This window comes from Scleropages formosus, chromosome 17 (assembly GCF_900964775.1).
Source record: "Scleropages formosus chromosome 17, fSclFor1.1, whole genome shotgun sequence".
NCBI lineage: Eukaryota > Metazoa > Chordata > Actinopteri > Osteoglossiformes > Osteoglossidae > Scleropages > Scleropages formosus.
The window spans coordinates 19674467-19701082 of NC_041822.1; the positions used below are offsets into that span (position 1 = coordinate 19674467).

Here is a 26616-nt window from a genome sequence, read left to right on the forward strand (position 1 = left end):
TTATCTGCATTGTGGTATTTCATTTTCTCCTTTTCGGTTTTCTGCATCTGTTTTGGTTTTTAAATTCTTATTTGGGAGCCAATATACAAACTAAGAGCCAAAGGAAAACGTAACCTTGGGAAAAGAAATGCCAGTTCCTTTAGAGTGACCTTTGCTTTTGCATTGACGTGGTGCGTCGCTGAAGTAGACCGGGAAACACAACTTGGCTTTTTTACCGTGTCACACAAAGACAAGAAGTGGCACATTTGTGAGCAAACAACTTCAGGAACATGCATTATCTATCTCTGTTGGGCTCACCGGGGATTCAGAAACGCGCTTTAAGCATTTTCACACGACAGGTGGAAAAACAGATGGGTCATCTTACGATCGCTGATCACGATGGCGGGGAAGCTCTGAAATTTAGTAAGATACGCTACTGCCTTTGAAACATTATAAATAGAACACATCCTGGGCTATACGTTACCTCAACCATGTAAACTTTTCAGTCAGGCAGTGACGTAACACCAGACCGAGGCAACACACCCTTCCACCAGCCTGCACGGCACGTACTACCTTACTTAAGTGACTCATTTCGTGTCTGCATCTCCTTACTACACTACACATTTTCCCAGTACCCTCAGATATTCACCAGTAATTTATTCTAGGATTTCCTTCCCATTTGAAAGGATATGGGTATTTTTTTTTTTTTTTTTTTACATCCAGTACATATGATCAAATAATTTCTCAAAATGCTTTGAATAAATCTGTATTTCTGATTTTAAAAACAGACGGCTCTATCGTAGCTGCTGTCTAACTCAAATGAAAATGGGATATCCCTTAATTCGGAGAACTGCTAAGCAGAATTGAACCTCCTCTATATTCCTGCTTCGTAACAGTGCAGAGAATAGACATTTATTCTGCATCTAGGGTCACAAATTCATAGAGTTGGTTAAACTAGCTGAATTGTCAAATCGGTTTCATAAAAGGCATAAGAAATATTTTGAAAGTAAATAAGTAGTATAAGTAAATATTGTACATCAGTGGTGCTCCAAGTATTTTACTTAAGTTAGCACGCATATATAGTATGTGTATATGTAAAAGTGTGTACAGGTGGTCCCCGATTTACGATGGTTTGACTTATGATTTTAGGTGTATTAATGCATTTTCTACTTACGATATTTTCGACTTATGATGGGTTTCACGGAACGTAACCCCATCGTAAATCGGGGACCACCTGTATACACGTATTTTTAAGGGTTGTATTATACAACTCTTACCAGGATACAATGATACGCCGTATTCATCGTTCACGGTAAAACCGCTTATAATGAAAATAAATTTTAAAATAAACTATTGTACACAGTGCGAAACTGTTCGTTGGGACTTAAAGGAATAGTCACTATGTCAGTGCTGACAAAATAGCATTGGCGCTGCGTAAACAAAAAATTTAACATTCTGTTACTACTGAGAAGACTTTAAGTGCATTATGTCACGTCTGATGAAGAGCTCTCGAACCATTTCCCAGCCCTGCCTTTCATTTTCCCTGTGTGCGGCGGTGCGAAGGAGCAGGCCCCAGCATTACGCTCCTTCAAATCTCTTCCTGGAAATGACAGGCCGCTTCATCTTAAGCACTTCAAAGCCACATATCCCCCAGCTCACCTACACATTGCTCCATAAATCACTTTAAGGTCCAGGTAAGCCTCATCTGCCATTAGCCATTTATCACCGGCGATATTCCGTCTCATGTTTTGCAATAATTAAAACAAAAGTGGGCGCCCCCCTCGTGATTTCCCAACCCAGACCACAACTAATGCATGACCTACACAAACATATCGTATGTTATTGTGAAATCAGGTTTACAATATGTAATTCCACCTGTCTGGCATTACCTGTAATAAGGATATCTAATCTTGATTGATAAGCAACCAGAGACACATAATCCGCCCGGGGTGGGAACAATAGCTCTGCCCTGAATTTGATTCTGAGGCCCGGCTGAGTCAACATATATAATTTAAAGATGCAGGGCAACCCCCTTAATGTAGCTCCTCAAATAATTAACGTACAATCTACACTGGCTGTGTGTGCACGGATTATGTTGACTCCCAAAAAGTTGTTCCTGCAATAAGACTCTTGCCTTTGAACCAGAGGGGTCTGTTTCAAGTTCACAATCATTTATCTGAGTACCAGTGATTTATTTTCTTTATCCTTTATACAGTTAATCCCTTGGTTATCGTTCTTGAGAGACATGGATACTAGATTATATTTTGCAGTTCCTTAGGATAAAACGAGAGCCTTCCCTGGGTTCGTACTTGTTCGTGGTAGTTGGTAGTTTGACAGATGACAACTGTGTGTAGAAATCACAGTGAGAAGAACATCAGTTTGAAATAGAGTCTTTGAAACGTATCCATAAAATATGGGATTTGGGAATACAACACTTTCCAAGTGTTAACTGTATCTGTCTTACGAGCCAATTTAAAACCTTAAATTTTATAAAATAACGTGTTTCATAGTCACCGCAGAAAGCAATTTAAAAAGCTGAATTAGAACACACGCACCATCTGAAACTGCTTGCCCCATATGGGGTCGGGGGGAGCTGGAGCCTAGCCCGGCAACGCAGGGCGTGGGGCTGGGGCACACCCAGGACGGGGCGCCAGTCCATTGCAAGGCACCCCAAGCGGGACTTGAACCCCAGACCCACTGGAGAGCAGGACCTGGTCCAACCCACTGTGCCACTGTGCCACCGCACCCCCCCTCCATTAGAAGAGTATAATTATTTTACAATGCTGAGAAATTTGTGGGAACCTGCATTCCATTTCAATAACACTTTTTTCCATGAAAAAAGCTTCTCCATCAAAATCCACTACTCCAAGAAGAAGGAAATGCAAAAACAATCATTAAGAGTGATGGAAATACATTACTTGGAAAGCAAATGAAAACAAATAAATAAAATCACTCGGAAACAAACGAGTAGAGTGAAGTGTTGCCACTTAGCACGGATAGTTGTTCCACAGTAGACTATAACGTTTAGTGGCTCCCATAAAAAAGCTACCTACCGGGCATTTCCTTCGCCTGATTCGAATTTACCGTTCTCCTGAAAGCTGTGTTATTATGTTTACGCAATGAGGCTATAAAATCCTGGCAGGAATAACAACACGTACTTTATAAGTAACATATAGCCAAACGATACCAATTACAGTGGTGAGCATAACTCTGTGACATTATTTCCAACCACGGTAACAGTAGAAGTATTTTCCCTGAGAATGGGTCCCTGCTGTGTCCTATGATTCCTGCTCTGCAATTCTTAACCTTAAGGGGCCTCCAAAGTTGTTTATTTTCTAGTTAAAATGAAAATGTGTAACCTCATAGTTAAAAGCAGAATCTAATTTAATTATAATTTAACTTAAATGCAGCCACCCAGCAAGGTAAAAACAGGTACAGCTGTTTCTCCAGCACTTATATTTTACTTTTTTTCTCTCCATTTCCATCATCAGCTTATCCAGTGCTGGTCATGGTGGTCCAGAGACTATTCCAGAAGCATAAAGCACTAGACTACGCAGGGTACATCCTAGATGTGGGACCCGCCCATTTCAGAGCAATCACACACACATTCACACAAATACACCTGAAACGTGTCTTTGGAGTGTGAGAGGAAACCAGAGCACCTGGAGGAAACCCACGCAATCACAGGAAGAACATGCAACTGTGCACACGCTGAGCCGATGGGTAACCGATTTAATTCGTATTTTTTGAATGACCATGGTACTGCCACAGTATAATCTTTCCTATTACCAGACGTGCACACCCAACACTCTCACACAAAAACAAAAACCATTACAGCTTAAGCCAAGTAAGACCAAGACTGACTGGCCAACATCGCTGCACTGCTGTGTACACTCTATTTGTGATTACAGTAGTAACAGCTGGAGGCTCATTTTAACAAGACAAAATTTGGACAAGGAGACCAGATATCAACTTTTCCTAACCTCCATCAAATCTCTCTACTGTTCCTGTCTTCATCTGCAAAAACAACTGGATAATATAATATATACATATACACACACACACACACACACACACACTTTCTGAACCACTTATCCCATATGGGGTCACGGGGAACCGGAGCCAAACCCAGCAACTCAGGGCGTAAGGCCGGAGTGGACACACCCAGGACAGGACGCCAGTCCATCACAAGGCACCCCCAGCGGGACTCGAACTGCAGACCCACTGGAGAGCAGGACCCGGTCCAACCCACTGCACCATCGCACCCCCCTAATATAATATAATATACAGCTATACCACATGCAGCAGTATAGTTTTCATTTCACTTTACATATTCATAAAAAGTAGTTAAAATTATTAGTGAGTTAAACTAGTTGCTACTTATTTCCTAAAGATGCAGTGCCTGCAGCTACCCCAGGGTGTGCGTGTCTCTATGCATGCTCATGTCCCGGCAAAACATGTCTAATGTTTAACTGTCCCGCCAAGAACAATTAAATCAATTACACGAGGGGGCAGGAAATGTGTGAAATTTACCAGTCTGAGCAGCACAAACAACTCCAAAAACACAATAGTGCGGTTCTCCCACAGGCTAACGGATCTAATGTATCCAGAACTGGTGGTGTGTGAGTGCCCCTTAACTCAAGCACAATGTACTCATTGGTGTGCGTCATCTCGGCCACTGCTTTCGATCATCCAAAGGGCATTACTATGATGATCCACGTTTTTTTTCTGGAAAAGACACTTCTGGCCAAGGTTGATGTCCTTAAGTTCAAGTGTCCGAAACTGCAATTCCAACACCTTAACTGTCATGCTCTTTCTGATGAGACATGCCACTCATTGTATTCTCCTGGAACATCCTTCCATACCGAGTCCTAACAAACTCGGGTCTATGCATGTGGGTCAGTCTCCTGAACTCCAAACCTATCCGGACGAGAAAATGCTCTGTTATGGTCATGAGAGTCCTTCGCATTTTCACTCGCGACGGCGGCAGCCTTAATGATTTAGCAAAAATTTTGCTGACATCATCTTAAACTATTTAAAATCTTTCCAAATGATTAATCTTGATGAATCGAATAATTATTATTTATCAAATAATTATTATTATATCCTTACGATTTTCAACAAGATTTTGCCACAGTAATGAGAAGCAATGGTGCTGCAGGGGTTAAAAAAAAAAGACATTTTCAAGAGATGAAAAACAAAAGATTAACTCATCTTGTCTTCATCTGTCACCTTAACTCCTTGATGAGTTAACATGGAAAAATCAAACTTTGTAAGTGTGAAAAGAACTTGAAAAATGCCATGATAACGTATGTTTACACACCACACTTTCACTTAAAATATTTCATCTTTCACAGTGGATCAACATTTTTAACAGTTTGCATCATTTCACATTTTAACAATATTGTAATTTTAAGTTGATGTTAGAAAAGTTGTTTTGAAAACTAGATGCATTTGGCACATAATTTAAACCCATACGCATGATGATAATTAAATTTTTAGTGGACACCGTGATAAAATATTCTTAAAATTAATCTTCATCTCTAAAATAATGATGTTTATAACATTGGCCCATTTGGTCTTTTCTTGAATTACCATTTTCACTTCTGATATTACCTTCACTTTACTGTGTTTTCCTCAACTGTGCTCCACATTTCCCGTAACATGACTGATCTAAACATCTAATTACCTTCCACACTGAGCTTCCCTTCTACCTTTAGAGAATTTATTTAATGCATCATGAATTGGTTCAGCTACAGGAACAACTGGGATCTTCTTGTAATGTAACGTCCAAAATAAACGTCTCACTGGCTCATTTCAAAGCATGATTATGCATTGTCAGAAAAAAACACAAAAGAAATTTTAACTTTTAATTTAAATTAATCAGCCCACTGTGGTCGGTAGCCCATAAAATTAATTTCTTACTATAGTGACCTTTATGAGTTATTCAGCAGTACCCAGGCCTTAATTCAAATATTAACCAGACTCCATCTGGGTGACTTGAATTAGCATTCTGTTTTCTCTTCTTTGGAAAGAAAGTTGACCCATGCTGATATTCTTCTTCCACTTGGGTCATTTTACTGTGCTGTGCTAAACTGCATGTTGTGTACATGCTTGTCATCATTTATACTTCATTTATAGCCTCACTGGGATGGGAGGCACAGTGAGCAGTGCTGCTATCTCACAGCACCTGGGGGGTGCGAGAGGATGCGGGTTCGATCCCTGCTCAGTGTGTGAGGTTTGCACGTTCTCCCCATGTCTGTGTGGGCTTCCTCTGGGTGCTCTGGTTTCCTCCCACAGTCCAAAAACATGCTGTCCTGGTTTTACCATAGTGTGTGAGTGACAGAGAGTGTGTATGTGTGTTCCACTGATGCATGGATGAGTGACCCAGTGTAAGCAGTGCTCTAGCAGCGTAAGTCACCATGGTGAATAAGGTGTGTGGGCTCATAACACTACATAGCATTCAGTGGAAGTTGCTTTGGCAAAAAGCATCTGCTAAGTACATAAATTTCATCATTTGTTTTTTGCAAAAAAAAAAGGTGCCAATTTAATAGATGCTTAAATCATACACCATTTTACTGGTATCTAAACAGCAAAACTGGAGATATATTCATATTTTATATTCATTTGCGATCTTTTCATCGGTCACACGTCTCGTGAAAAATGGATAAAAACTATGACCCGTGAGCTAAGAGGATGGATTGCCACTGACGCTGGTATCAGAGGAAGGGGCTCGCGTCAGGTTGCCGGAGAGCCCAGAGCAGGGCGTGCCCCGGTCGCGCCAGACAAGACGCACACAGCGTCACGGTCCCCTCCTCCTACCCCACCCCAGATTAGGAGCAGCAGGAATGCAGTCCGATTACCCTGTTGTTCGAGGGTATCACGCAAATCACACCTAACGAAACAGAAAAATGAATTAGTTTCCGCATGATTGTATCAAAACACACCTTTGAACGCATATTTATCCAAAACGGAAAGAAAACTGCTTAAGGTAAGGCATTGGCCCCCAGGTAGATCAGTCTGCACATGGCGACGACACACACGGTTTCCTGAGATAAAACTTGACACGGTAGATGCGTTAGATACTTAGACAAAGGTCTCTGTGTCACACTAAGTTTTCACTTTTATACTTTGACTCCTTGCCCGAGTCCTATTTTAAACTGCGGAAGGCTGCTTGATATATAAAAGTGCAAATGTCTTCTTTAAGCCCTGATTGACTGCTGTGAAATATACATTTAATTTATTCATTTAGCTGACACTTCTCTCCAAAGTGACTTACAGCGTTGAGGTTACAATTATCTACCCATTCACGCCACTTGGAAACTTTACCGGGGCAATTTAGGGTAAGTACCTTGCTCAAGAGTACTATAGGGAGAGGCGTAAATCCAAAGACAGTAGGTCTAACCAGTACGCTACCATCTCTTCGTTTCTGGAAGTTAACTATACTTTCATGAAGTATACAAGGAAAATTATAATTTTTTTTCATATTTCATTTACATTTTTATTTTTAATTGCAGCACTTGTTCATGGTAGCAATGCAGAGTAACGCTGGAGCTTTAACTTACGGGCACGAATGAAGGAACGCGAATAATGTTTCACGGAAGTGATCAGCCATCATTGGATGAGTAAAATTAGGGACAAACGGGATTTCTAAGGTTCTCCGCGAAGCCGTCTCATCTCATTCGGAGATTCAGTCAGTCACCTTGAGCAGGTAACATGTTTCCAAGCATGCCATTCTAATTATACACTGCAAGTATACCTTCATCTTTTTACTTCACAATGCCTCGACATATATGGCACCAGCTATTATCAGCAACACAAGAAACACTGAAGAAAGGCTATGAAAAGTATGTCCTTATCCACACGGCCATCCTTTCTAAACGGTCTCCCGATAGCGCCCATGTTTACGACTTTTCCAGTTTCTCCACTGATAATAAAATTAGCGCCGAGACAGAGGATACGAAACGATCATTAATTCGTACCTACGTATGAATTCATTAGTACAGGGATTCAGAAAGAAAATTTCAGTTTATTTGAAGTGAGGTGTAAATAGAAAATTCCTGTAAGAAATAAGACAATCATTAGTGAAATAGTGGTTTATAGAGAAACAATAAAGGGAATTTTACATTACGTTTACACTTATTCATTTCGCAGATGCTTTTCTCCAGAGTGATGAACCTCTCAGAGAGCAATACAAAGAGTACATCACATCAACAGATGCATCTGTCAATCCATCCCACGAATAATTGCACAAAGGCTTTTCTATTACTATTTATTACTCCCGGCCGGACTCTACCAGCTGTGTCTTTTTGCTTTCTGACCCGACCAAGTGACCGCAAGTGAATCAGCAGTTTGCGCCCACAGGTTGCCTTCTCACCGTTACAAGAGTACAAATACTGTATTAACAATGATGTAATGCCCTTTGCCTGCATTGTGCTGTATCCTGCTACAAAAAAATGTCGACGAGTTTCTCGAACCTTTATGCCAACTTGTTTTGGATTGTCTTTAGTACTTTGTGTACTTTCCGAATAATAGAAGTCTGTTGCCAAACTGCTTACATGATTAAACAAGGGATTAAAAATACGTAAGCAGCTTTGGCATCACGTTTTACTTTTCCAGTTTGGCAAAAAAAAAAACAAAAGTGGAAAGAGGAGAAGTGTATTTGTCTAAATCATAACTCGCGTCAAATATATGAAGCGTAACAAGTATGTGTCCTCTCGTTGCCATCACTTTCGTACCTGATTTTCTGGCATCTTAATATCACTTCTATATGCAGCTACTAATGTCAGTAAAATGATGGCATCACACGTACAGGAAGCCGTCCTTTGATAATCGTGCGTCTGCATCTAATGCTTTTCATCTGAAAGAATGAAAATATTTTAGTAGGCGGAATTGCGTGGTGCTTTGGAGAAAAGTGTCTGCCAATTTCTTACATGCAAATGTTAAAGACTGCATATTGCTGAACTTGCCTACTTTGTAGGAAATACTGAATATGAAAATTGTGCTTTTAAAGTCTTATGTTTATTTCTTAAAAACAAATCAGAGAACTTTAATTAAAATAACTTTGAAGTTTAACTGAGGGAGGTGTGGTGGCGCAGTGGGTTGGACTGGGTCCTGCTCTCCCCTGGGTCTGGGGTTCAAACCCTGCTTGGGGTGCCTTGCAATGGACTGGCGTCCCATCCTGGGGGTGTCCCCTCACCCTCCGGCCTGTACCCCGTGTTGCCGGGTTAGGCTCTGGCTCCCCGCATGGGACAAGTGGTTTCAAACTGTGTGTGTGAGTTTAACTGTAACATCATCTAAAAAAACCCCAGTATTATATAACTGTTTAGTATTTTATGTTTATAAATGAAGAGCTGAATGCATAAATCCTTCACCAGGCACACGATAATATGTTCTGGTGCTGTGCAGGAGATGGAAACCAGTCAATATCCCCCTGTCACTATGGAATGTGAGCAGTCCCAGTTTACTCTAAGATGGAGTAGTGAAGTTCCCATGTGGCCCTTCCGCCTGCAGAGACAAAGGAATTCTGGACACGTTCAGGGGCCTTTGGACCCAATCCACTGGACCCATTCCGATGGCTCACCTTGGCCTTTCCCCGGATTTCTGGGCCAAACCCAATGCCTGTTATTTATGAATTATAACTAAATTGCAGCAGGGAACTATATAAAAATAGGGATGTTTTCTAAACATGTGCAGTGGGCTTTGAGTACAGTAATGCCATAGAGACGGGGAATTTTTAATGAGCTGTCTGTTGGCCTTCATGCATAAAGTCTTAAAAAGTGGGGGCGTTATGACTGTAAGCGCTTACAATATGAGAGGAAATAATGCAAATGCATGCATGGGAAGTACAAAAAGAGACGCAGCAGGGTCGGTGTTATTTCCAAAAGTTACGAAAACAGGCTGCCATCCGCTGCCATGTTGCCCGGGACCGATACAATTTTGTTTTACAGGTATCAGATCATTCAGTTATAGGTTTGATCATTTCTTCTCCCAGGTGTTATAACCAGCTGATAACTACTGAGTGACAGGAACAGAACGTGCAGCAGGTCACACAGGGTTTACAATTATGGCCGTGCACTTAAAGGACCCAGGATCGAATCCCACCTCTTGCTGTAGTACCTTTGATCAAGGGTCCTACCCTCAATTGTTCCAGTAAAAATGACCCAGTAATGGTATAAGTGGGTAAATCATTGTAAGAAGCTTAACAATAGGCTATGTCACTTTACGGAAAAAAACGAGAGCTAAATAAACAAATCTGAACAGCGGAAAAAAAAAAATATCGCTGTCATGACCCCATGGGGTAAAAGCCCTGAGGTTCACCAAAGGCACCACCTGAGATCCATGAAATTAAGCTAACACACTTCCTTTCAATTAACCTGATGATCAACTCCCAACTCTATAAAGGGATTGAAGTCGCATCACTAGTTTGTGGATTCTTGTGGATCAGCCCTATGGCTTTCTTAACTAGTGGCTCTCGTTTACTTGTATTTACACTCTGCTGTCGGGAGCAGGTACGATAACACACGTCCATGTTCGTTCTCTGTCCGGATGTTACAAACGCCGCGCTCCAATCAATAGGAAGAAAAATCTGCATGACGCCAAGAATTTTTTTTGATATTCACTTCAGTGCGTACAGTGACTATCAAAAGAGCACGTTACTCAACACACTAAATAGTGCATCTGTTATTGCAAGTTAAATGTTTCTGTTAGTGCTTTTTGTGGAACATTCGTTTTCCCAAAAGGAACTGCACCATTACACAATGGGTGCCATTTTGTTTGGGGTGCCATTTTGTTTAAGGTGCCATTTTGGAGGGAAATCACTGCACCTATTTGGAGTGGTACAAGGCTGTATAAAAGGTCCGTGAAACTTGATCAGACCTGTTTTGGATGACTGCTTCCAAAATCATGTGTTTGTTTGCAAGAATAGCAGCAAGCAAGGGTGACAGCAAAGTGTTTGTTTGTGTATGACTTGTGTAATTTTGTAAATCGTCGCATATCAATATGGGTGGAAGACATGATTGTGCGTATATGATCATATGTAAGTTTTGACTTATTTAAAACTTTTGTAATTTCTTACTGTTGAATTCTGTTATTGGAACGGAAATAAAGATTATATTTTAGAACGTATCGCACACTTTTGGTGTTGACTCTGGAAAATGAAAGTCAACTATTGACTGACATTAACGTACAAATCAAGCTTGCAATCAGTGAACAGGTCAGGACTTCCAGTTTCTATTACCTTAAGTTCTGTTAAACCTGAAAACAAAACCATTCAAAATCCCCCCAGGCAGTGTTTCAGGGAGTATCTGTTTTGTTTTGTGTAGTCTTTTAAAAATATTCATAAAAAGCCTTGTACCTTCTCAAAGGCAAAGCTCACGCCACGGAACACTTAGCACAGAGAAAAGTGAGTTAAAAAGAGCTGTTCAGTAAGACTTCGAGGATCATTTGTCTAAGTTTTGTTGCTCCCAAACCCAAGGGAGAATATTTATCAAGATGAATCAATTCAACACTCTTTGTCCTTTTAAAGAATACACTTTGATGTCCAAAGCAAACATTGCTCTCTCACTAAGGGAAGACAAGTGACTTTCTAGAAATTTCTTTCACACCACAAACAAACAAGCTGGGGGGCAGGGGGTGGGATAAAGAAAAACTTCAGAGCCAAAAAATTAATGAGCCATCAGCAAAGACGTCCCCTTACTGTTACAAAACATCTTCACTATTGTGTCCCAAGAAAAAGATATTCAGTATTGTGAAGGTTATTGAAGTCATTGACGTGCATTATCTCCGTGTAGTTTTGAGGAGCCTGGCTCTCAATCAGGCGTTCATAAATACAGGTGTATTTGCACGCTGCTACTGACCTGCATCGGGAGGCTTATCTGAAATCCACTCTCACACGTCAGGGCAGGGAGCGTACGGCTCCCATTCTGCCAGAATGGGGCAAACTTGCCCCGCACGCCCGGCTGCTCCTCAATGAGGACTTACTTTGGAGAATAATGATAACAGACATGTCAAAGAAGGGTCATGGATCGCGGGGGGGGGGGTGGCTTTGGATCGCTCCTTTTCTCACACACCTCTCTTCCATCTCACCCCCCAAACCGCAGCGAGTCACTGCCACGTCCAGGTGTGGAATATCACGTTTCCTAGTGGGCACTACAAAGAGTTTCCCTGTGCGTCCCAAATGTGCTTTGTCAGCAGAAAATATTTCCTGAATACAATTTGCAGGAGTCCTTTTAACTAGAGCTCATGTAATATCAATATGAAGCCCATACCAACTCCACCTGTGCTCAGCACACAGTATAAGGAAAAATCCCGCTTGGGGTGCCTTGCGGCGGACTGGCGTCCCGTCCTGGGTGTGTCCCTCCCTCTCTGGCCTTACGCCCTGTGTTGCCGGGTAGGCTCCGGTTCCCCGTGACCCCGTATGGGACGAGCGGTTCTGAAAATGTGTGTGTGTGTGTGTGTAAATAATTTTTAGTGAACTGAACCCAAAACTGCAGCCATTAACATCTATTAAGTTCGACATTTATTTTATGGCTCTAAAACGAATATCCAAGATATGGGTGGGTGAGACTGAAAATCGCAGCTAACTAACTCACTGCCTCCTGGTAATCATAACCATATTTTCAAATAAAATAATAACCTAATTAACCTAGCATTGCCAGTGCACTGATGACTTTTTGCAGTTCTGCATTAACCACCAAGTTTTTCTATTTACCTTAAAGACTTTTTTTGTTATTATATTTTAATAATCAAATTTCATTTTAATCAAGAAATTTCTTTGTATCATGAAACTGTTTTTCCAAATCTCTCCTTGGGTAAAACAGTTATTCCACAGTAATGAAATCTTTCTCTGTGTCTTGTAATCTATGACTAGTTTCCCTGATTAGAGTAACTACAGTTACTCGTAATGACTAGTCCATGATTAGCTCCTCTCTGACTAGTCCATCTCTAACTAGTTGTTCTCCGTGATTATCAATTTTTTGACTACTCTACGTATAATGACTGTCTCTCCATGATTTATCTTCCTCTGTGACAAATTCTTCTCCATTACTAGTTCCGCTCGCAACTTGTATCTCTCCATGACCAGTCTTTCCGTCTGCGTGGCCATCAGGTGTGACATGTTCTTAGCCACCACATTATGCTGTAGCCACGGATATTAAGAGAAGGGGTAAAAGAAAAACAGTCCATGTGAAGATTTGTTCGGTCATGTTGGATGAGAACCCTGGGACTAGGAGAAGGCGGGAGGTCGAGGGGAAGGGGTAGGGGGTCCCTGGAATTCCACCTTTCTGCTCCAAGTCCATAGCGGTGGTTCTTGCTCATCTGATTTGTCTGTGCTGCCCTGGTGTTAAGCAAATATATCAGAAACCACATCAGGGAGGATGGGGGCTTGAAGAACTGGAACTGTTAAAGAAAAATTTTAATACCTCAGAAAATTCATAGGACAAATGAGCTATGCAAATTGCTCTTTAAATGTCCTACAATGATATGGATTTCCTTATTTTGTTGTGAAAGAGGCAGGTGAAACGATGTGGACACCATGACCCTGAGGCTTTATGTCCTCATATCCCAAAAGCAGTAGGAAAGACACTGCCACCACAAAACACACACGGGACATGTCTCTGCACCTTTTCCCACCTTCAGTGTGTTGCTAGTGGAAACTCCTATTTCAGGCACAAATGTACAATATGGAATGTGAGAGTTCTTTGAACATAGGCCAGCTGAAAACTGCGAGGTGGGTCAGCGGTCCACAAGTGTGTGTTGAACGCTTGATCAGGTCATGGTGCGGCTGGCAAACACACTTGGATTTGTCTGGAAATACAAGCTGCAGCTATAGTGCGTGAACATATCGGACGTGTGGCTTGGATTCCAGCCTAAAACTGCACAACAGCTGCATCAGAACTTGAGTTGTATTGTGTGCCAGCAGTGCTCAGTCTAGGGGACCAACCCAAAGTATGCTGGCTTTGGTTCCAGTCAACCACATGAAATTAGTCTCTTACAAAACACTCCTATAAATGGTTTATCTGTGAAGTTTTACAAGCTCCAAAGCATGACATGTACTTTGACTTGCAAAAAAGCTAAGTATTTTCCCAGACCACATAAGAACAATAAATAACTGAGTACCCGGAAAGAGAGCAACACTCTTCCACCGTGGGGCATTTTGTAGAAAAGAGGAACAAAATTCAAAGTCTGCAGGTTCTTGGTTTTGGCCCCAACGCGGTGGAATGAGCTCCCTCTCTCCCTCAGGGATGCAAACTCCCTTTCAAAATTCAGCAAAGGTTTCAAAACTCATCTCTAAACCCATCTCATTGAAACCCACTTATTTCCATAAATTTGCATCCCACCACTTTTCTACTTCCAACTTTTTCAGCGTCAGTCATTTCTATAGATAGCTGTGGCACGTGGGAAGAGAGGACACACACGGATACAGAATAGAAACAAAATACACGCACTAGCATTGAACGTCACGCATGCACACATACACACATCCAAAACCTGCCATGCCACCCTAGGAAATACACCTAGTTACCATTAACAAACACCCAGTTGCCATGACTCCCCTTTTTAAGCCCCATCTTAAGAGTGAGCAAGGCAGCTACATATGTCATATGCACCAGCAAAAACCATGGTATAGGACAAACTATTTTCTTGTCATGACATGATCTTGTGTCTAATCTAAGTTGTACACGACTTTGGATTAAACTGCCTCTGCTAAATGAATAAAATTAGTAGGAAGGTGCTATAGCGGTCCAGTGCAAGGAGGTTTAACAGAAAATATAAGGAATGTACGATCGGTCTACAAGCTATCCCATCACAATATATTCTTTCACACATTTTTCTTTCAATATTTTCAAAATATTCCGTTTTACTGACACCGTACCTTCCGTAGGCAGTGACGCACTCCCTCTGTTCACTAATAACGCATTAAAGGCTGAGCAGGAAGTGCCAGAAATAATTGGAGGAAGAGGGTCAGCAATCAGTGAAGGGGTGATGAGAATAAAAAGGGCTGAGAGCACTGGACGGGATGGGCCATTAAATTTACGACTCAGACTTCAGCATCATCGTAGGGGGTGGAATTTCCTGCCAGGGCTCACGCAGATAATGGAGATGACTGTTTTGTAAGATGGAAAAGATGTGACTGCAGAGATTTGCTCCTCGAAGCGAGCAGCCTCAAAGCATGCTGGGAAAAACAGAGGGCTACTGCTGACTGCATCTGTTGTTCTCTCTAGAAGGACTGCGCGATGACGTACGAAATTCTGTCTTCGTATTCCGAGATTCGTAAATTAGATGCTGGATGTGATTTATAAATCTGGCTTTGTTTAAATTAACACAAAAGTCCAACTGTCATGCAAACATGCTCTATTATGTTTGTTTCACTTCATTATACTTTTTATATACTTAATTTCACATTCATTCATTCTCTACTTATATGCAGTTTTAGTTACGAATGTGAGTTTATATGAATATAAATGATTTTGACAAATGAAATAATTTGTTGATTAAAAATTGCAGGGCAAAACAAACTTTGACTCACCTCTGATGCAATATAAGTAATGTGTCTGAATGAACGATGGCACCGATTAACTGCTAATATGACGACTTTTGCGAAGAGAGCTTGCGACAAGACCGTACAGATGTTTGATGGATCATCGAAAGAGGACAAAGATTCATTCTACTGCTTATGAATTGTAAAAAGAACATTAATCTAAGACCGAAGATAAACTGAAACTGAACAAGATGGAACAAGAAGGGAAATGCAAATAGACAAGGGCGACCAAAGCATACGGTGGAATAACCAGGCGGTCGCACGTGGTTTTGTTATGGAAAAATGATGAAAAAAATGAAGAAAAAAAAAAAAATCGTCCAGACAGCTTCCTGAAATGAGATGTCTGCTTATCAGTGCTGATTCACAACTTTAATATCTTTTCAGCATGAGCGGTTGTTTGCTCAACTTCTGTGCCCTACGAAGCATCAACATTAATCTTTTACTACCTTATCCCTTCGAAGAAGTCTGGACAATAAAGGAACCATTATCAGAGGGTGCTGTTTTTTTGCTAGGGCTATATATGGATTACAGGTCTTCACGGTAAACAGAAATAAAATGCCAGCAAGTCAGAGTTAGACATTTGAGCAGCTGAATGCTGATTACAGCGGGTCAGGTTACACCGACCACATTCTTCAAGCACTGCTGTCTTTGTGTCCCACCCTGAGGCCGTCTGGACTTACGTGTGCATTAAAGTTGTAATGTCGTTACAAAATGTGTTTTTATTACATGTTGAAAAAAACAGTAGGTTTTACAAAAGGAAATGTGTGCGTCCACTGCAATGACCAAAAAGCGCTGCATTGATAGTTGGCAGATATGAAATTTGATAATACATTCACTAGATTCTTTTCTCCAAAGTGACATACCTCTCATCTCAGTTATTAAAAGCTTACAATTATTTACCCCTTTATACAGCTTGGTCATTTTCCTGGAGCAATTTAGGGTGGGTACCTTGTGAAAAGGTACTACAGCTAGAGGTGGGGATTGAACCTATGACCTCTAGACCAACATACAGCAGCTCTAACCACCATGCTACCCCCTATAATAATACACAGCTACTTCAAGAAACTGTACAAGTAAAGAGGGCAGTAAAAGGGCAGCATGTAGTGTAGTGGTTAGCACTGTTGTCTTTGGACCTGGGGGATGCGGGTTTGAATCTACTGTGGTACCTGTAAGTGAGATGTTTATTACCATCTGTATAAATGGGTAAACTGTCATAGGTAGCCCATCATTATAAATTGCTTTGCAGGAAAATGTCAGATCAACACACAAAAGTATAAAAGTCAAGCTGCAAAGAGCCTCTGTGTTACGATCCTGTAAAAAGGCAAAAAAAAAAGAGGCACTTTCCACCTATATGATGCCACTACTTATGTTGCAAGAGGAACGTATCAATTCCTCTCCTTCACATCTGAACCAGTTACACATGAATTTCAGCCTCAGTGAGCTCCTCCTACGAATGCAATTAAACACAGAAATGCGAGCAAGAATTTTTCTGTGCAGATGATAAGGACAAAGAAAAAAATGTAAGTAATCTTGTCAACTGTATATTTAACTTTGCATTCAGCACATAAGCTGAATAATGAGTACATCTACAGCTCTGATGTGGTTTTATTTTAAACATGTCATGATTTTAATCTTAATAATTGAAAGTCACTTTGGAAAAAAGCATTAGCAAAATAAATTAATATAAATGTATATGTAAATCAGGGATATTATATATATGTATATACATATATATCCCTCTCCTTTCTGTTATTGAATTTTCCTATAATTTGTATTTTTCTTGGAGATCAAGTTTAGGCCACTTATACAACAGGGCACTTAAGTTTTTATTCATACAGTTATTTTACCATTGGATTATACAAAGAAAATGAAGTACAGCTGTCTCCTCTTGACCATCAAGAAGTCTTTATAACACTAGTTTTTATTGATTTCAACTTGCCTCCAAATCAAGTTTCCTGATAGCATTCCTGACCTGGATTTGGCCCTGTTTACCAATGGTAAGATGACCACATATATAGGTTAATAATATTAATCTAGCTGGGTCTCTTTTGTTCCTTCTCAGTCGTTGCACTTCCCATAACCTCCCAATATGACTGGGCTTCATGATCTCTTGACATCGAATCTTTAAAAAAGTTTTATTTTGGAATAAAATTCCACTGGCAGCTTTTTGACCGACAAAGGAAGACGGCAGTGAGGTTCAACTTCCAGTTCAGGCAGCAGAGGCCATGAACGTTGGGGCATTGACTTAAAGAGGCTCCCTTCTCAACAAATGAATCATTGATAATAAGCCTGATATTCATAATTTGACAGAGAACTGGTTCAGACCAGATGAAAAAATACTGCACAATGAGTTCACTTCTGGGTTTCCTTGAGCTTCCCGGCCAAATGTACGACCGTCTGGTTTCGATGTGTACTAGTCAGTTTCTGGTGACTTTCAGAACGTTGTTCAATTTCTCAAACTTAAAGTTTTTAATGAAAGCGAAAGCTCTAAAATGACATTTTTAATGTCAAAAGACCAACTGTATGCTTATACACTGAGCTAATACTTAAAGACTGCTCTGTTATTTTCCCAACGCAAAAAGCAATATGTTTCTCAGTTTCCTGCAAATAATTTACTTTAAGTTTACGTTTTATTGTACATGCATTTTTATGGAGTCATATCGCAATAGCTAAAAATGTCTTGAAATTTCAAACACATTTGAGTAGATAACCATCACAAAAAATTCTATTTGTGTAATTAACATTGTATTTTTCTCTGTGATTTATGTCACTTTGGAAAAAGCATCTAAATGATTAAATGTAAATGTAATTCAAAATAAATCTGGTGGAAACAATGATGCATCACTACATGAAACTGTAATTAGGTACTTTGCACACTTACACTATACTTTTTAGTACATAGGTATCTCAATTAAAACTTTCTTTTTCAAATCAGACACATAAGAGCAGCTGTTCTGAGGTTGAGACTTAGATTGTGAAATTGTGCGATTACGTCCCTGTCTCGAAACCATGGGATTCTTATAACCTGACATTCCTTTGGTAAGTCTGTAATCTCTTGCTGCCAACGTAATTTCCCTAATATACATAGCAAATGTTGTTCAGGCTCTGCTACAATGTCACCCTGGCGCATACCTATGTTGTTTCTGCAACTGCCATTAAGAAACAAGTTTTTTCTCAGGAAAATGCACAAGTTTCACCAAAATTCATGCTGTGTTCAGACATTGCTACATGTTATCATGTTCACCTGCCTATGAAAACTAGCTAGAACTCTAAATAAACGGCACCAGTTCTACATCCATTGCACATTTTTCACCTAAACTGAAGAAAATGATCATTTTTCCAATTGCTTTTGAGCGGCACAGCTGAGTGAATAACTAACTGATTACTGAATTGGAGTTTTCGAGACCAAAATTTCGAAAGGAACGTACCAGAACAAACCCATGGCCATGTCAAGCTGTCAATCATGTACAGTCCACACAAACACCCACTAACATTCATGCTCCCACATGTGCTGTTCATCACAAACCCATCACTACCTCACTTCAACCTCTCTATTATCCAAAGATGTCCCAACAGCCTATTTTGGGCCAGCTGGCATCACAATGGTTAAAGCTGCTCTCTTTGGACCCAGATGTCAGAACAAGGTACTTACCCTAAGCTGTACAAATGGGTAAATAGCTTAAGTCGCCTTGGGAAAAAAGCATCAACTAAATGAATAAGTGTTAATATTGTCCCAAGGTACCCCAACAACCGCTCTGGGTTGTAGACGCAAGGTCTGCAGTTGACTGGAAGCCAAGGTATAAAGTACACTAAGCATTGGCCAAAAACGCATTCAGAGACAAAAACTTTGAAATACTGAATGTAAATTATGGCCTTAATATAAGCATCAGCGACATGTCACTAGGGATAGTGAGATCTGGCTTGGAAGTAAAGCGTTAACTATTTGATCCCAGCCTTGGTAAACACTCCCGAGTTTCCCACAGCTTATTGCTAGATTCTTCAGCAAGTTTCCGGTAGCAACTCGATCCAAATGGGACCTTTACTAAGCAGCGGTGCAGCCTGCTTCCTCGATTAGCACTGAAAGTGCTGCACACCTTCCACTCCCTCCTCATCAAAACGTATGCAGTAGTGTGTGAGCTCACTATTGGGTGTGTCTGTGAGTCTGTCTACCGTATGCTTATATATAGAATGTTTCGGTCATTACAGAATGCTGGCAAACCAGTTCAGAAATGCGTGTCTGTCGGGATATTGGAGCATTCCCAAAAACGAAAGTTTCCAGGCCTTTGAGGGATGAAGGATGTGAACATCTTTTGCAAACACACTTCAATGCTCCCCCAGAAATTTCACTGATGTTTAGCTTTGTCTTCAATACGCTATCCGCTGTTACGGCCTAGAGCGTCGGCACTGCAAAGCGCTCTGGGCCTCCAACAATGCCTACATATTGCTTGGATGCTGCAAGACCATGCGGACCAATAATCGGCCACGATGACTCCCGTGAGATTCCTGTACCATTAAAGATCGACCGCAATGCTTAACAATTTGCATCTCGGCGGAGTTGAAGGCATCCTTCCATTTTCTCCAAACAAAAACACATGTAGGATTGTAGAAAAAGAGTAAAAGACAATTGAACAGACAATATTAACCTTTCCCTATTGCTCACAGCACCTGGTGCGCACACACATATACATATATACAGTATAAATTTTCATATAGACAGACAGAGAGATAGATAGATTTCTTGTGATGTTTTGGGGCTTTGACCCACAAAGTTATTGGATATTTCCCATGACAGATCATCATACAAGTGACAACTAAAAAAAAACAGCAGCTAAAATAAAAAAGAATGATCTAACAGCACCAGAATGCAAAAATGTATTATTGTAAATATACAGCGTTAGATGTGGAAATTCCAGATATTGTAAACGGCATTTCATGAGGATAGTAAAATTCTGTAACTGCGTAAGTGAATATAAAATTCACAGTGGACATGGCGTTTAAAAGTTATTTTACATCCAGGAAGCCATTCCCAGCAGAACACAGTTCTTCGAAAGAACTTCCCTGCAGTCAAGAGTGTGACAAACAGTGACGCATAACCTTCTTTGGAGGTCAGCTGCTGGCATTATTTCTCCAACCTGGTCAGACATGACAGTAAATATTTACTTTGTTGTAGTTTGTCTTTGCTGTATAGAATATAAGAGCCAGACGGGTCCTTATGCTCATGTCCTCCTATTAACCTTTCATCTGTAGTTTTGTTTTTATCCACATTTTGTTACATCTTTATTATTTATGTATTTTTAAAACTCAGATTACATTTCCAGTTTTGCATTTTCGAGAATAACATCATTTCAACATATCCAGAATAACGTTTTAACTTTTCCACAAACAGTACTGGGGATTCTTTTAGACTTACTCTCATATTATATTCACTAAACAGCCGCAGCTAATGCCTTCGTGCCGTAATCCTCCATAAATTTCATATCCATAATTTCTGCTGCTTAAAGGAGTTCCTAAAGGAAATATAAAAGGATACATAATAACTAAGCATAAAGGGTTCACTGTTACATAGACTATTATTAAGAACTGTCACGGAAAATATTTAAATGCCGACTACAATAACAGCACATGATAAAAAAGGCTATGTGCAAAATGTGTAGCTGTGAAATATTTACTACTATATTTGTTGCACTGGTAGCAAGTATCAGGTGTGCTTTATTGACCATAATTTAAACGTACAGTAGGTCCGTTGGCAGAATGTTTAACCGATGCGGATCCTTGGACAGAAGGACAGAAGAGATTCCCAACATGATGGGGCCGCCTTCTGCTGTAGTAGCCTTCAACAAGGTACTAACCCTAAATTGCGTCAGTAAAAATGACCCTGTTATATAAAAGGGTAAATCACAACAAGTCTCTCTGGCGAAAAGTGAGAGCTAATTGAATCAATAAAAAACTATGGTGTGTGCACGTATCGCAAGCAGAGTCTTGACTTTTACATTTTTACTGTGCTTTACTGAAAGCCGGGTTCCCTTTTTTCCATACAGAGTCAAATAAATGACAGAAATGAGATTGGAGTTCCGTCATCCTTTTCGGGTATTTTTGCTGCGATGCAAATCGAGCGACACCGAGACACTACCGACTTTTGGAAAACGCAGACAGTTTTTAGCCAGGCAAATGAGGGACTGAAAGAGGACAAAAGGGTGGCATCGTTGACATCTGCTGGGTAAAAGATCGCGCTTTACATCGTCCTCTAATCAATCAAAGTCTGCTGTCGCACTTGTCACAGGAAAGCATCACTCGGTGCATTTTCATGTTTGCAAACATGGCTGCACGAGCCGGGCTAAGGAGGAGGGACCAGACTTAACACCCAAACAAAGGCATCGCATTGACTGCTGGCCATAAAAGGTATGGTTTTCTGCAGGTGGAGTCAGGAGTGCGGACCGACAGGAAGCCCTGATACGCCACCCACTTTGGGAATTACCACGGGATTTGGTGGACACAACAGCAGGGCGCTCCGTGCTATTCAGCATTTATAATAAAGACAGATGTTAGAGAGGAGTAAATTAACTGTGGCCCCCAGCATCCCACGTGACAACACGCAGGGTCAGCACTTCAGCTAAAAGCCACAGCCAGGGTCCATCACTGTTAAATAAAGGAAAAAAAGGAAATAAAGCCATTCTCTGCGGGGTCTCTGCTGAGACCATTTACCGCGATTTGTCCGTCACGCATTTCCAGGCCCTAGAACATAATGGTGAGATGCAGATAATTACGGCAGAAATCCAGAATGTGCTAAAAAGTCAGAGTGTTGCACTTGCGTGTGTGCGTGTGCGCGTGTGTGTGTGTGCGGGAGCGTGAGTGCGTGCACGTGTATGCATCCGGTACTATGCAATCGAGCTGTTTCTGCTTTGTAACCATTTGGCGGGCGGCCTACAGTCTCCGAGGGAACTCCCAGGGCTGTTGGAGCAGAGCCAGGCACGAATGCCATCATGTGCGGTTGCTGTTTTTCCTGAGCGCGTGAAAACCACACAAGTCGTCCCGCCGGCACTAAGAGTGCAACGGCAAAACCCGCCCCCGCACAAATCCGTCTCATGCTGCAGTTTCAGTAACGGAAAGAAAACAAACAGATTTTTTTACATGCTAACAGATGTTGGGTTTCAGGGGGCAAATTATTATGAACAACATTGGAACTGCCACGGAGAAAAGAAAATAGTCTTTTGTTTTTATACACTCCCTGTCGTACATTGTTACCATTTAATATCAACACAAAAATGTGATTTTTTCATTTTTTTTTTTAAATTTATTAAGCGTTTACATAAAGATTAAACATGAGTAAAATTATAGTTTTAGGATCAGTTCTAAATTAGAAATACTGCTGTCTATCATTAGTTTGCTCCAAAAAAAACTGTAGCAACCAGCTATAGATTTACTTAGTAACTGCGGTAAACATTGGCTCGATTACTGTAGTTTCTGAATAGCAAATTAAGTACTGACTTGTTTGTAACCATTAATTTAGATTAAGCTGGTGACATTTAAATGCTACATTAATAGTTTTCTTCCAGCTACATCTTGTTTCTGATTGCAAAGCAGAGGAGCAATAATTGCTTTTACATGTGGTTACTTCTGCAATGTATGTGGAAACTGGCTCCAGCACGTCTTTCTTTTTGTGGTTTTTTTACCACTCCGTAAGAGAATTTGACATATTAAAGTAACATTCATTTAACTGGAAAAGAGCTTATAAATGCCTATGAAGAAAAGTTTTAATGGAGACAATATGCTAACCGTAAATGTAACACATAATTCATTTCATTCATTCAATTTATTCACTTATTCCCTATTTATCCTCTTATTCTGACTTTTTTCCCTGTGGTATCAGATAACAATACACTAACTGACTGTCATGCATTGCAAAGTTATGCAATTATTTAAACGTTCATTTTACACTTAAAAGTACACTAAAGAAATTAAACTGCATAGTGTTCATTGACTTAAAATTAAATAACTCATTTCACACTACACCTTTCACATAAAGTTAAGCATTAAGTTAAATGCCTCAAACGGAGATGCATGTTTTTATTATTTAATTTTGAAAAAAAAATCAAGCATCAATTTTTGTCAGTTATGAAGACTGACCATTGCTAGGAAGTAACGTTAGTACATTTTGCTCAGAGTGCAAGAATGCAGTGAAAATCATGAGATTACTGATGTCATTCAGTTTAATAGTCTGTTCTATACCTCCTATCATGATCATTTCCCCTAATTTAAATTGCATTTCCAAGCCCTGAGCTGTTTTAATGCAGGCACTAATGTGGCCCCTAATGTACATATTGCATTTAGTGAAGCTTTTAAATTATATGTCATAAATAAAGGATGACAAGTCCATCCACAAGCACTCAGAAATATAGATTTGTATTGGCATCACCATGTAATGGAAAATTCTGAAGCAAGACAGTGAAAATAATATGCACTGAACATACGATTATGAAACATTTATGCCTGCAAAACAGATGACGTATGAAAGCCCATTACATCTGAGTCGTTGTGAGAACTTGAAGATCTTCTCTAAAGTCTCTGCACATTAATGAGTCTTTGTCACAGGGACAGAGAGGCTGCGGTACATCTGGAAAAAGCCAGAAGTCTAAGACCAGATCAATGTGTGAGCAAATAAGCACAGGACACTCTGACAAATGCACCATTTTTTTGTTTTCTTCTTTTTTTTTTGAAAACCAGAAGTTTATAACTGAATACGGCCTGTAAAATAATCCTGAGAACTTCAGCAAGGTTTCGTGCCCTTCGCTGCAAACACCACCATGGAGACAACTGAGTGTGAAATACGTGCACTTCTGCTAGATGCAAGATCAGAACACAATCCCAAACAAACCCAGCGTTAGTTGGTGAGGAAAAACCTCCCAGTGTGGTGTGCTGTGGTACCAAACAGCGTGTCAACTGTAAACTGTAAAGTACTGTATAAACAGACAAGTATAAGTGTAAAATCAGTAAACACTCACTCCAGACAAGGGCAACACAGGTATTTTATAACGAGATTGTTGCTGGGGATTGCTGTAGAAATATTTTTATTATTATGATTAAGTTGATGATGATGATGATTGTTGTTTTTATTATTATTATTATGAAAAAAAAAGATGGTCCCCTGGGTACGAGGCACCGCTATCCTTCCTTCATACCTGGCGGAGACGAGAGCCTCACCTGTTTGAACTGCTCCTCATAGGTCCACACGTGCGGATCCGATCGGCCCGACGCGGCGCACGGCGGCTCTCCGGCCCTGGACAGCGCATGTCCGCCGAGGCCCCTCTGAAGGCTTTCCTCCGAGTGGTCGTCACCATCCTCTTCTTCATCATCCGTACAGTCATCCTCTGGGTCCCGATCTTCAGCATCTGCTCCGCGATCGTCCTCCGAGGACGAACCGGGATCACTGGCGACCAGAGCGTCCCGGACCGCCGCCCGGTACTGGCGGAGCGCCATGGCTCGGTGCTGGATGTGCGACTCCACCACGGACCGTATGTCCCTCTGCGCGTGCTTCTGCCGGAGCTTCTCCTCCTGCTGCCGCTGCAGGGTCTCCATGAGCGCCTCGAGCCTCATGCCACCGCCGGGCTGCGGACACCGGGGCGCCCGGGACACGGAGGAGGAGGAGGAGCCCAGCAGGGAAAGGGTGTTCTGAAGGGATCGAGGAAACACAGGAGCAGGAGGCATATCATTCAAAGCACACACAAACGCACCGATTGGACACGCAGGTAAAGCATGGTAAAAAAAAGGCGCATCTGGGAGGAATATGAAGAGGTAAAGCTCCGGAGGCCGGGTGGCCATCATTATTATCATTACGCACGAGCGAAAATGCGGCTTTCGGGAGCCGGCGAAAAAACGGGGGGTTGTTGGTGTATCTCTCTCCAACACACACACACACACACACACACACACACTCACAAAAACCTTTTACCTTTTTCTCTAGGTTTCGATAACGTCAATTTCAAGCGAAGTGTAACAAAAAGTTGCTCCGCATTACGCACGATTAAATCGGACACCCAACGTCATCACCTCGCAGAGACGAACTTTACTCAGTGTTTGAAATCATCCCCGACAACGCGGTGGATGAAAGTGTAACCGCGCGAACGATTTCAGACACAACACTAAACTAAATGCAGCGAAAAGAGCGCAATCGTTTCGCGCGTTAAAACGCGAAGACGCGTAAAAGACTCGCGTGTAAATTTCATTTTCACCTCATCGCATAAGGTCGATTGGGCAGCAACGCGTTCAAAACACATTTATGATTTAAAGAGAGTCTGGAAAGCAGCTCCTCACAAACGTTTGGATGAAGCACTGGGTCTTACCACAGCAGACTTGGTTGCCATTGTGCTGTTATCACCCATACTCCACCTGGGAATTAAAATGGAAAAAAAAAAAAAAAATGAAAATAAAAAACCTCCTGGCGATCGCGATTCTCCTTTGAGCTTTTTGTTTAGTCCCAGGTGTTTTCTCTTCCGAACATCAAGATTTGAGATGAAACGATGTGTTTTAAAGACGCATTCGGGGCGCGTCTTAACGCCCGACAGACACGAGTCAACAAGTGGAGAACGAGCGCGCAGCGCCGAGTCCCGCTCGTACGACGTGTAAAACGCGTCGATAGGGTGGTAAACTGAGAGGGCTGGGTCTGCTGACAGCCGAGCGAGCAACACGATCGTCGGCAGCACCTCCGACAGCGCGATGATCAATAACAGCGCGATGATCAATATCAGCACGATTAAAGATGATCAATAACACTCCCCATGATCAATAACGGCACGACGGTCAGCAGCCGCTCGCCACGTGTGCTGAGGACAAGGACAGCAGAAGGACATGTTCAGGACAAGCTACTGCAGGACACAAAGTTACCAAATATCCTGAAAGCAACTAAGTAAAAAAATACCCTGCAACAAAGTTCCACGTGGAAAAAAAAGACCTGTAGCGAAGTACTTTACACTATAAAAAAGTGACCAAGTATGATGTATGGATGAGTGACCCAGTGTAAGTAGTGTATCTAGCAGTGTAAGTCTTCGGGTGCTCTGGTTTCCTCCCACACTCCAAAGACATGCTGTTCAGGTTCACCCACA

General features: G+C 41.2%; 1 protein-coding gene across 1 annotated transcript in view; it reads right to left on the reverse strand.

Annotated features, from left to right (window-relative positions):
* Nucleotides 1-26080, reverse strand: part of LOC108938147 (AT-rich interactive domain-containing protein 3A-like) — a 42873-nt gene extending 16793 nt beyond the window's left edge. The window contains exons 1-2 of the mRNA XM_018758509.2: nucleotides 25858-26080; nucleotides 24719-25186 (exon numbers count right to left, since the gene is read on the reverse strand). Coding sequence (XP_018614025.1) covers nucleotides 24719-25186; nucleotides 25858-25896 — 507 coding nt within the window. The 5' untranslated portion in view covers nucleotides 25897-26080. The remainder of the gene's footprint in view (nucleotides 1-24718; nucleotides 25187-25857) is intronic.
* Between the last annotated feature and the right edge of the window lie 536 nt (nucleotides 26081-26616).